The sequence below is a fragment of the Ooceraea biroi genome, chromosome 10, assembly GCF_003672135.1.
Source record: "Ooceraea biroi isolate clonal line C1 chromosome 10, Obir_v5.4, whole genome shotgun sequence".
NCBI classification, from domain to species: domain Eukaryota; kingdom Metazoa; phylum Arthropoda; class Insecta; order Hymenoptera; family Formicidae; genus Ooceraea; species Ooceraea biroi.
The window spans coordinates 7,297,634-7,309,185 of NC_039515.1; the positions used below are offsets into that span (position 1 = coordinate 7,297,634).

The 11,552-nt window shown below is 41.7% G+C and overlaps 4 protein-coding genes and 1 pseudogene across 8 annotated transcripts; 3 read left to right on the forward strand and 2 right to left on the reverse strand.

Moving 5' to 3' along the window:
• The first annotated feature begins 7 nt into the window (after window positions 1-7).
• Window positions 8-1,110, forward strand: LOC113562766 (DNA-directed RNA polymerase III subunit RPC9-like). 3 transcript variants are annotated; one of them, XM_026973139.1, is made up of 4 exons: window positions 8-187; window positions 352-448; window positions 514-781; window positions 911-1,110. In XM_026973139.1, the coding sequence occupies exons 2-4, from the start codon at window positions 441-443 to the stop codon at window positions 1,016-1,018; spliced, it is 384 nt and encodes a 127-aa protein (XP_026828940.1). In that variant the 5' UTR covers window positions 8-187; window positions 352-440; the 3' UTR covers window positions 1,019-1,110. The 3 variants fall into 3 exon arrangements, with proteins under 3 accessions (XP_026828940.1, XP_026828939.1, XP_026828938.1); XM_026973138.1 differs by having other exon boundaries at window positions 8-154; XM_026973137.1 differs by having other exon boundaries at window positions 169-259.
• Window positions 1,033-1,989, reverse strand: LOC113562762 (density-regulated protein homolog). Its single transcript, XM_026973133.1, has 4 exons — window positions 1,782-1,989; window positions 1,523-1,705; window positions 1,298-1,437; window positions 1,033-1,184 (listed from the first exon to the last, which is right to left on the reverse strand). Exons 1-4 carry the CDS (start codon window positions 1,879-1,881, stop codon window positions 1,140-1,142), a joined length of 468 nt encoding a protein of 155 aa, XP_026828934.1. The 5' UTR covers window positions 1,882-1,989; the 3' UTR covers window positions 1,033-1,139.
• A 47-nt stretch (window positions 1,990-2,036) lies between these two features.
• LOC113562763 lies at window positions 2,037-2,927 on the forward strand (annotated as a pseudogene).
• Window positions 2,852-3,954, reverse strand: LOC113562764 (DNA-directed RNA polymerase III subunit RPC9-like). 3 transcript variants are annotated; one of them, XM_026973135.1, is made up of 4 exons: window positions 3,809-3,954; window positions 3,514-3,610; window positions 3,181-3,448; window positions 2,852-3,051 (listed from the first exon to the last, which is right to left on the reverse strand). In XM_026973135.1, exons 2-4 carry the CDS (start codon window positions 3,519-3,521, stop codon window positions 2,944-2,946), a joined length of 384 nt encoding a protein of 127 aa, XP_026828936.1. In that variant the 5' UTR covers window positions 3,522-3,610; window positions 3,809-3,954; the 3' UTR covers window positions 2,852-2,943. The 3 variants fall into 3 exon arrangements, with proteins under 3 accessions (XP_026828936.1, XP_026828937.1, XP_026828935.1); XM_026973136.1 differs by having other exon boundaries at window positions 3,776-3,954; XM_026973134.1 differs by having other exon boundaries at window positions 3,703-3,954.
• A 2,427-nt stretch (window positions 3,955-6,381) lies between these two features.
• Window positions 6,382-11,532, forward strand: LOC113562760 (structural maintenance of chromosomes protein 4-like). The gene is made up of 6 exons (XM_026973131.1): window positions 6,382-6,465; window positions 6,555-6,847; window positions 6,983-7,262; window positions 7,377-7,973; window positions 8,220-10,462; window positions 11,014-11,532. Exons 2-6 carry the CDS (start codon window positions 6,576-6,578, stop codon window positions 11,153-11,155), a joined length of 3,534 nt encoding a protein of 1,177 aa, XP_026828932.1. The 5' UTR covers window positions 6,382-6,465; window positions 6,555-6,575; the 3' UTR covers window positions 11,156-11,532.
• Window positions 11,533-11,552: the final 20 nt, after the last annotated feature.

Below are 11,552 nucleotides of genomic sequence, written 5' to 3' on the forward strand. Positions count from 1 at the left end.
ATCACGTCGGGGTCAATGAATTATTTTTTTACAATTTCGTCTTGTGATATTTCAATAATCAAAATTCGTAACAATATCATGACTGATCTACATTTCTATAATACAAAATACACTGCGTAATATAATATTCATATACATACGGGGCCCATACTCAGTACGTGTTTACCTTCAATTCTCAGCCAATCAGGTGGTTTTTAGGCCACTTTGTCATTTATTTTTAACGCTTTTATCGTCGTAAGGACGTTCTGAATATTCTTGTGTATGTCTATGTATTCTTGCGTTAGTCAAATGCAAGTAATGCAACTGCAGTATAGTGTGATAATTGTATTTTGTGTATTTTTTGCACCTTAGGCACCATAACCTCGAAATTGAGTACCTTGACGGATTTTTCTAATCGCTGAAATCATCCAAAAGCCTCTTTTTAATTGAAAAGTGACGCCATGAAAGTGTAAGTGTACGTCATTAAATTCAGTCTCTTTTGGTTTGTAAAATTTTTATTTTGGAAACTTTCAGGGTAAAAGGTAACTGGAATCAACTTCTGAGCAACTATGAGGTGCTGAAAATCTTGCAAAACACAAAATCGTACAAGAAGCAAAAGATGAATCAACTGGCGACCATTACTTATCAAACGATCAAGTATCTGGAGGACACGCCATGCAAAAAGCAGAGCGAAGAGAAGATTGTAGAATACTTGAAAGCAATGGAATCCAAAAAATTAACGAAAGCTGAAAAGCTTACTCTCCTCAACCTTTGTCCGACTACTCCGCTTGAGATACAATTGGTAATTTAAAAAATTTTTTATAATATTTCTCTAGAATAAAAGCCCTAAAAATGATTTAAATCTTTCGACATTTTAATTAGCAGCAAATCTATTTATAAAAGAATTATTTCATGACATTTGTGTGCATAGATGGTGGAAGAGAGCGAGGAACGACTATCGGAAGAAGAAGTGGAGGCTGTACTGCAGATCGTTACGAACGTGCGGGAAGACAAGCAAGATACGGAACAAGAAACTTAATCTAGCTCTCAACATAGCTCATTTAAATATATATTTGTATGTACATTTTATTTATAATAAACATGAATTGGAAATAGTATAGCATTAAATACAATGGTGTGCGTTTTTAGTAGTAGCCATATTATCTCTTCTGATCCCCAAGATCGTCTATGGAGTCTTCATCAATCTGAGACAGACAAAATAAAAATACTTTTAGAATTTCTATTACTTATTATTATTATATATTTAAACATTTTATTCTTTTATTTATTTCTGATTTATTTCAGTGGCAAAACTCACTTGTGGCCACTTTTCTGGTATCACTTCGAATAAGTCGTCTTTGACATCTCCCTGTATGACAATTTCATCATCCCCAGTGACACTAGAACCGCAGGCGAACTTGCTACCAAAAAATTTTGCTGCTACCTTTAGATCTATATCTGTAGAATTAACATTTATTATAATTATTACAGATATTCGTTCATTTCTTTAGGAGTAGATTAGGATGTTAATTTGAAGTATTACCAAAAGTACTAAGACCAGTCACAACCGTGACAGATTTCTTCTTTCCCCTGGGTGCTCTGGAAACTGTGACCAACCGTGGTACGTCCTCTTTCTTCTTTGCCTTTAGCATACCTTTACCACCTCGCTTCTGTCGTTTCTTCTCATCCTCTGCTCCACTAGCTTCGGTAGTACCATCTTCAGTAGCTTGGGTAACAGAATCCTTTGATTAGAATCTCAAATATCATTACTTTTAAGGTTTTTTAATTTTCTTAATAAATACCTAATTTAATTTTCTCAAATTCAGTCGGAAGATTTCTCTCCAGCCACTGCTTGCACTTGTCATACTCGGGATAGTACTCGCAATACTGCGAATCAATCATTGCTATAGATCTTTGTCGGTAATCAAATTTAAATGTTTTATAATCATGAAATTTACACTTTATTTCCAATTAATTATCACATGCAGATTTCCTTGAAATAACTGCTGAAAATAGCTATTTGTGATAATTAACTGGAAATACAGTGTAAATTTCATGATTATAAAAAATTTAAATTTGATTACCGACAAAGATCTATAGCAATGATTGATTCGCAGTATTGCGAGTACTATCCCGAGTATGACAAGTGCAAGCAGTGGCTGGAGAGAAATCTTCCGACTGAATTTGAGAAAATTAAATTAGGTATTTATTAAGAAAATTAAAAAACCTTAAAAGTAATGATATTTGAGATTCTAATCAAAGGATTCTGTTACCCAAGCTACTGAAGATGGTACTACCGAAGCTAGTGGAGCAGAGGATGAGAAGAAACGACAGAAGCGAGGTGGTAAAGGTATGCTAAAGGCAAAGAAGAAAGAGGACGTACCACGGTTGGTCACAGTTTCCAGAGCACCCAGGGGAAAGAAGAAATCTGTCACGGTTGTGACTGGTCTTAGTACTTTTGGTAATACTTCAAATTAACATCCTAATCTACTCCTAAAGAAATGAACGAATATCTGTAATAATTATAATAAATGTTAATTCTACAGATATAGATCTAAAGGTAGCAGCAAAATTTTTGGTAGCAAGTTCGCCTGCGGTTCTAGTGTCACTGGGGATGATGAAATTGTCATACAGGGAGATGTCAAAGACGACTTATTCGAAGTGATACCAGAAAAGTGGCCACAAGTGAGTTTTGCCACTGAAATAAATCAGAAATAAATAAAAGAATAAAATGTTTAAATATATAATAATAATAAGTAATAGAAATTCTAAAAGTATTTTTATTTTGTCTGTCTCAGATTGATGAAGACTCCATAGACGATCTTGGGGATCAGAAGAGATAATATGGCTACTACTAAAAACGCACACCATTGTATTTAATGCTATACTATTTCCAATTCATGTTTATTATAAATAAAATGTACATACAAATATATATTTAAATGAGCTATGTTGAGAGCTAGATTAAGTTTCTTGTTCCGTATCTTGCTTGTCTTCCCGCACGTTCGTAACGATCTGCAGTACAGCCTCCACTTCTTCTTCCGATAGTCGTTCCTCGCTCTCTTCCACCATCTATGCACACAAATGTCATGAAATAATTCTTTTATAAATAGATTTGCTGCTAATTAAAATGTCGAAAGATTTAAATCATTTTTAGGGCTTTTATTCTAGAGAAATATTATAAAAAATTTTTTAAATTACCAATTGTATCTCAAGCGGAGTAGTCGGACAAAGGTTGAGGAGAGTAAGCTTTTCAGCTTTCGTTAATTTTTTGGATTCCATTGCTTTCAAGTATTCTACAATCTTCTCTTCGCTCTGCTTTTTGCATGGCGTGTCCTCCAGATACTTGATCGTTTGATAAGTAATGGTCGCCAGTTGATTCATCTTTTGCTTCTTGTACGATTTTGTGTTTTGCAAGATTTTCAGCACCTCATAGTTGCTCAGAAGTTGATTCCAGTTACCTTTTACCCTGAAAGTTTCCAAAATAAAAATTTTACAAACCAAAAGAGACTGAATTTAATGACGTACACTTACACTTTCATGGCGTCACTTTTCAATTAAAAAGAGGCTTTTGGATGATTTCAGCGATTAGAAAAATCCGTCAAGGTACTCAATTTCGAGGTTATGGTGCCTAAGGTGCAAAAAATACACAAAATACAATTATCACACTATACTGCAGTTGCATTACTTGCATTTGACTAACGCAAGAATACATAGACATACACAAGAATATTCAGAACGTCCTTACGACGATAAAAGCGTTAAAAATAAAATGACAAAGTGGCCTAAAAACCACCTGATTGGCTGAGAATTGAAGGTAAACACGTACTGAGTATGGGCCCCGTATGTATATGAATATTATATTACGCAGTGTATTTTGTATTATAGAAATGTAGATCAGTCATGATATTGTTACGAATTTTGATTATTGAAATATCACAAGACGAAATTGTAAAAAAATAATTCATTGACCCCGACGTGATTGAATTCGCAACCTTCCTGATCTTACGGTACTTGAGTAATGGAACGTTTCAAATTAGAAGTGCATTACTTTTATGACAAAGTATGAAACAAAAATGCAAAATAATGATGCTTAATTTCTAAAAATTAAAAAGCTAAATTTTTCTCACGGATTGCAATAACAATAAAAGCTGTTTTATTACGTTTGTATTTTTATATAATGTTGTATACGTTTGGTCGCCATTTTGATTATTCGATTCGTGTTTTAACGTCTCTTGTGACCGATATTTTTACAAATAATTTCGTAGTATCGAGAAAAACCGGGAAAGTTTCGTGAAGAAATTGTCCTACGGATTATAAGGATTTGAATATAACGGTCGACTCTCCAGGCACGATTTAAGGCTACGCGCAATTCGGACTCGGCGTTGCGGGTGGTTCGTTACGCGGGATTTTGATTTTACAATGTAGCGTCCCTTCGGCGCGTCGCGATGGCGGCGTCGAAAATATCGGAGCTTGTAATGTTTCACAGGCCTGATTTGAGCGCGAATATTCTCTTCGCTCGAGATATCGCGCACGCGCGCAGTGAAAATATGACCGTAATATGTCGGTGTGTGAATTATCGCGTTAACGAGTGACAATTTTCTGTTTGCGTACCGCGCGCGGGAAAACGGGGGGCGAAAACTTCCCTCATTTCGCAACGCCGAGGCGCGTGCATCGTGAGATCTCGAGCGTTTCGCGCTTGAACGTTACTCGATACCGATTAATCCGCCGATGCCGGTAATATGACACTCGCCAACGATATTATCACTGAGCTAACCTCAAATCGTGGACGGAGCATCGCCGTAGCCGGCCGTAGGCATACGTAGGCTCAATATTAGGCACGTATATTTGTCCTGAGCAGAACGGTGAGAGAGACAAAAGCAAGAAGGCATACGGCACATGCCGATTCGTTATACATGTCTACGTAGCCGGCAGGAAAACGGCATAAGCGATCTATAATTGTTCACCCTGCGAGGCTCTTGCCAAAATGGCCAGAGAGGGAAGAAACACCCTCAACAATAGCACGGAGGACGACGAGCGGGCGAGGAGTATGACACAGACGAGGAAGGTGGCCTAAAGTGGACGACAGATATACATTCCACCACCACCAAGAGTGTTCAGCGAGGTTGACACTACTGGCCGAGGCTCATGATCACAAAATCGTCAATGTAAATTTTAAGAGCTACGCTGGCACGCAGATCATTGGACCCTTCACAAGGTAAACTACTAGCGTAACGTGTGTGGATGAGGACTTAAGGTACTTAACAGCAGTTTTCTCTTTCAGAGCTTTTCGGCGATAGTGGGCCCCAATGGCAGCGGTAAAAGTAACGTGATAGACTCTATGCTGTTCGTGTTCGCTATCGCGCCAGTAAGATCAGGTCGAAGAAGATATCTGTCCTGATACATAATTCCAGCCAACATTCACACATAATAGTTGTACTGTATCTGTACACTTTCACAGAATCATTGACAAGGTAAGCTAAAACTTCTGCGATACTTCACTTTAACGTACGTGTCTGTAATAAATGCACAATAAATATAATAAATGGCTCTAGTTAAGGGGGGAGCCTGCTTTAGAACGCTGAAATAAGGTATATTTTACGAATTGTTTTTGGAGAAACTATACAGCGGATCATTATAAAACTTTGATGCATTTATTAGTACATGTTTAAAGATAAAAAAATTATTTTTTGATTTGAATATATCTCTTGTAGAGGTCGTCCTGGAGAAATCTTAGTGCAGCCGCGTCGCCGGCATTGCAAATTGCTGAGCATTCTCCTGCCTCCAAATTTCGTCTAAACTGAAAAATTGAAATATGTTCTCGTTATTTATGAATTCCCATCGTCGATGAACCAAAGAGAGAAGAAAAAAGTTGAAAAGTGTCAAAATGGTGGAGCTTAGAACACAAAAGTACGATTTTTAGGCAAAGTTGTTGAACTTTTTCATGCAAAAGTAATTGTTTAACTTAATGTTTTTATGAATATTAAAGGTTCATCGACGATGGGAATTCATAAATAACGAGAAAATATTTCAATTTTTCAGTTTGGATGAATTTGGAGGCAGGAGAATGCTCACCAATTTACAATGCCGGCTGCACTAAGATGCCTCCAGGACGACCTCTACAGGCGATATATTCAAATAAAAAAATAATTTTTTTTATCTTTAAACATGTACTAATAAATGCATCAAAGTTTTATAATGATCCGCTGTATAGTTTCTCCAAAAAACAATTCGTAAAATTATACCTTATTTCAACGTTCTAAAGCAGGCTCCCCCTTAAACTTGAAATTGATGAAATTATATTTTCAAGTCTGAAGAAGAGTACGAGGCCATCCCAGACACTGAATTTGTCATATCTAGGACGGCGTTCAAGGACAGCACATCGTATTACGAGCACAATAAGAAGAAGGTACAATTCAAGGAGATGCTAAGCTTCTGAGGTCCCATGGGGTCGATTTGGATCACAATCGGTTTCTGATATTGCAGGTAAAGAGTCGTTTAATTAATCATTAAATTATTCCAATTACGGAATTAACGTAGATTATTGATAAATGATAAAAATATGCGGTTGATAGGGCGAAGTTGAGCAGATTGCGATGATGAAGCCCAAGGGGCAAAACGAAAATGATACCGGAATGCTGGAATTCCTGGAAGATATAATCGGCACGTTTCGCTATAAGGAACCGCTGGAGAAGTTAGCGGATAAAATCGAGACGTTAACGGAACGTAGAGTGGAGAAGCTGCATCGTCTCAGGGTTGTGCAAAAGGAGAAGGAGGCACTGGAGGAGCCTATGCAGGACGCGGTGCAGTACCTGAAGATGGAGAACGTGATAATCAGATTGCAGCATCAACTTTATCATTGTAAAAGGTAACTTAAGTGCAACTTTACATTATTTTCTTTCTTTTGTTAAACGAGAAGTATTTAAAACAATTACGACCAGACTGAGATTTACGATGATTAATATCGAGAAGAAATACTGAGGTTCACGGATGTTTTCGCTAGATCCGAAGCGGTGAAAGAACTTTCTGAGCATGTGGCGAGGAATGATGTCCTGAACAAGGAACTGGAGGAGCTGATGGACGACATGAAGAGCATCCGCGCGCAGAAGGAAGAGAAAACCAAGACGATCAAGGAAAAGATCAAGAAATGGGACGCTCTACAACGGCAAAAGGACGAAGCTACGACAAAGTTTGACAAAGTGCGCAAGCGGGACGAGTCGCTGCACGCTGAAATGGTCGAGACGAACAAACGGCGAAAGGCCAACATGGCATCCACCAAGACGGTAATTTCCTTCTTCGGTCTGCCTCGAGTGGAGCCAACGTTGGCTTCGCATACGAATATTAAACAGATGTTAAAGCTATGTGGGATTGTACAATTAATTTGACGATTGATGCAGGAGAAAAGCAAGTTGGAGGAACTGCTGAAAGTACCGGAGAATAATACGAAGGGCATCGAGGAGTGCGAGCGTCTGATCGAGACGCATACGAAGAACAGGGAGAAAGAGGAGGCCTCCCTGGCGACCCTGATGGCGGGACTGCGCGAGAAGACGGAGCCGCTGCTGAATGAGCGATCCGAGTTGGAGAAGGAACTGATAACGCTCAGGAAGAACGTCGACCAGGCAAAAGCGGCGTACGATATCGCGCAATCCGAATTGGAGCTTTATACGTCGGTAGAGAAGGTTGAGAAGGAGAAGTTGGAAGATCTTCGGGGATCTCTGGAGAAGACCGCGAGTACTCTCGAAGAGCGTCGGAAGCAGCTATCTCTGTTCGATACGAAGATTCCGGTGACCAAGCGCAGCCTGAAGCAGGCACAGGGTGAGCTGGACGAGGTGAAGGCTCGCGAGGCCGAGATGACCGGCCAGCTGAAGAAACTGCGGATCACCTTTGAGGAACAGCGTTCTGCGATGCAGGCCAGCAAGTCGCGCAACCGGATTTTGGACTCGCTGATGAGGGAGAAGCGAGAAGGACGGATTCCCGGGATTTTCGGAAGATTGGTGAGTTGTTTCCGATGGAACTGGATTCGCGGAAACGCAACTCGGCAAAACTAGAGCAATTCATTCTCGATACTAGATTGTCGTATCAAATTTTGATCCTCCGCTGTTTAAATAACGTTCCGTCGCGATTCCTATACGTTTTGCCTTACTTTATTTTACGGCTTTTGCTAGAGTAATACACTTCACTCGTAATGAGCGATTTATTTATGGAAACCGACATTTACACTCGCGTTTACCTGCTTTTAGGGCGATTTAGGTGCCATCGACGCCAAGTATGACGTGGCGGTGTCGACGGCGTGCGGCCCGCTGGATAACATCGTCGTGGACACCGTGGCTACAGCACAAACGTGCATAACGTATCTGCGGCAACATGACATAGGACGCGCCACATTCATACCGTTAGAGAAGCAACAGCGATTCCTATCCAAGTGCCGTCAGAAGATTCAAACGCCGGAGAACGTGCATCGGCTGTTCGATCTGGTCAAGGTGGAGGATGAGAGAGTGCTACCCGCGTTCTACTACGGTCTGCAAGATACCTTGGTGGCTCAAGATCTCGATCAAGCGACGCGCATCGCTTACGGTAGGACGCGTTATCGCGTGGTGACGCAAAAAGGTGAACTGATCGAGCTATCGGGCACGATGAGCGGCGGTGGGCGCACGGTACTGCGCGGTCGAATGGGTCAGAAGGTAGTGAGGAACGAACCGTCGAGCGCCGACATCGAGGAACTGCGGTCGCAGCTGGACAGCGTGTTCGAGGAGTGCAATAAGCTTAGGACGAAGCAGCAGCCACTGGAGCAGCAAATTCATACGCTGTCGACCGCGCTGAAAGATATGACGGTAGACAAGAATAAGTTCAGCATCGAGGTGCAGACATTGAGAGAACAAGAGCCGTCGCTGCGGGCGCAGTTCGAGGCGCAGGAGAAGAAGGTCGCGGAGTCGGTATCTGATCCGAGGGAGGTCGCACAGCTAGAAAAAGCGGTCGAGAAGGCGAAATCGCACTTGGATGAGGTCCAGACAAGCTCTGCTTCGGTGGAGAGAGCGGTCGAGCGTATCAACAAGAAGATAGACGACATCTCCGGCAACCGGGTGCGGGACCAGCAGACGAAGATCACGCAGCTGACGAAGTCGGTGGACAAGACCAAGGCGGAGATCTGCCGTTTGCAAGTAGCCATCAAGACCGCCGAGAGAAACGTCAAGAAGACGGAGAAGCATATAGAGACGCTGGAGAGCGACGTGCACGCTTGCGAGGAGAGGTTGAGGGATATTCAGAAAGAGAAATCGGAGCTCGAAGAGCGCGCCAAAGTTATTCTGAACGAACTGAAGGAGCTGAACGAGTCGCTTGCCGAGCGAGACGATGTCGTGTCGTCCTTCAAGAACGAGTTAAACGCCTTGCAGACGCGCGAGGACAAGATCAAGGCGACGAAGATCGACCTGGATCAGAAGCTTCACGAAAGTCGGAAATTGCTGAAGGAGCTCCAGCAGATGATTCCCGAGTGCAATCGGAAAATAGCAGAGCTGAAGTTGCGCGCGGTTCCTCAGGAGACGCTGGAGCCGCTCCGGGATCTAACCGAGGAGCAGGTCGAACAATTGGACTCGAAGGTGGTGATACTGAACTTGCAGAAGGCTAAGAAGAAGCTGCCTGAACTGGTGCCCAACATGCAGATCATCGCGGACTACGAGGAGAAAGACGCGTTGTACATACGTCGCGCCGCCGATCTCGAGGAGGTGACGTTGACGCGCAACAAGATGCGCGACATCTTCGAGACGGCACGCCGGTGTCGGGTCCAGGAATTCCTGCACGGCTTCAGTCTGATCACCACGAAGCTCAAGGAGATGTATCAGATGATCACGCTGGGCGGCGACGCGGAACTGGAGTTGGTCGATTCGCTGGATCCGTTTAGCGAGGGCATCGTCTTCAGCGTGCGCCCGCCCAAGAAATCCTGGAAGAGTATCGGTAATCTCAGTGGCGGCGAAAAGACCTTGAGCTCGCTGGCGCTGGTCTTCGCTCTGCACCACTACAAGCCCACGCCGCTGTATTTCATGGACGAGATCGACGCGGCACTGGACTTCAAGAACGTGTCGATCGTCGGCAATTACATCAAGGAGCGCACAAAGAACGCACAGTTCATCATCATCTCGCTACGCTCGAACATGTTCGAGCTGGCCGACTACCTGGTGGGCATTTACAAGACGTTCAATTGCACCAAGAGCATTACTCTCAATCTGGGCCGCTACTACGAGAACAATGATATCGCGCCGCCTACGCAATGCACCTCCAAGAGCGCGTACGCGGCCTCGCAGAAGCCGCAGGCGTCGTCGCAGCGCAGTCAGGTGAGTTCGCGCAAGGAAAACACTGCGCCCGCAACGAACAACAATAATAATAAAAAAGCGAAAGCGGCGTCATTAAATGGCGAAAAGCTGCCGTCGCCTGCGAGGAATAACGCGAAGGAAATTACGGATGAAGAGCAGCCGGAAATTGATCGCTTAGGGTAGGTACCAAAAAAAGACCTTTTATAAGGCTTTTATAAATTATTACTATTATATTAATAATATTACGTTACTGACATGCACTAATTTTTATTAATATGAATGATAATACCTAAAAGAGATTAGATATGAGTTATCTCGAGTAGTATGAAAGATAACTTCTTGAAATTTACTGGAGACACATTTTGGTCTCAGTTTTCAGATGAATTTTCTTCTATAAATAACTATGACCATTTAATATAATAGATATATTAATTATAATACAAATATCTTTTTGTAAAATTTATATCAAGATACAGAATTCTTGACAGATTTTTATCAAAGTAAAATAAAGAACATACATCGCATAACGCTAATAATGATTAAAAGGAAGAAACTTCTGTTAAAGTCTCCATTCACAGCTGATAGGTATAAGTTAAATAAGTTTACTTCGGTTCGATTAACACAGACACATTCCATTTTTCAGTAAAACTAAATTAGCAAGGTGATTTTGTTGCCCATTCCCGCGAGTCTTGCATTTTAATTCATGCAGTGTGTATTGCGCGTGTTACAGTCTTCCGGATTTGGCGGTATGCTCAACGCCACAGAAAACATCATCTCAGAGGCGCTCCAGCAGAATAGCGAGGAAGAGCACAGAAGAAAAGAAAGAAGGCACGAACAAGGAACCGGTCACGAAGAAGCGAAAGTTGCTATAACGACTGAATGGCTTCGTGCTTCGAGACTCGCCGTTCTCGGAAAGTTTAGCACGCGCGAGCACGCAATACCACGAAGCACGATAAATGAACTTGACGATAAATTAACATAGCCATTTTCTTTAATATCTAGCGTAATGCGATGTTTTGTAGTAATTAAATAAAACAATTTTATTTTTTGAATGAAATAGCTTTGCAATTAGATTGGAACAGAAGGCGATGTCGAATGTAACGAGAAGGGATGACTCACGTGTAAATACACTCGCACGTTTAACGTTCATGACGCTAAGTGCAATGCAGACGTCATTGCAAAGTAACAATATTTTTTATACATTTGTACATGCTAACGCTAACTATTAAACACAGTTCTACAATTCGCACTGGAGCCTTACTGCGATTT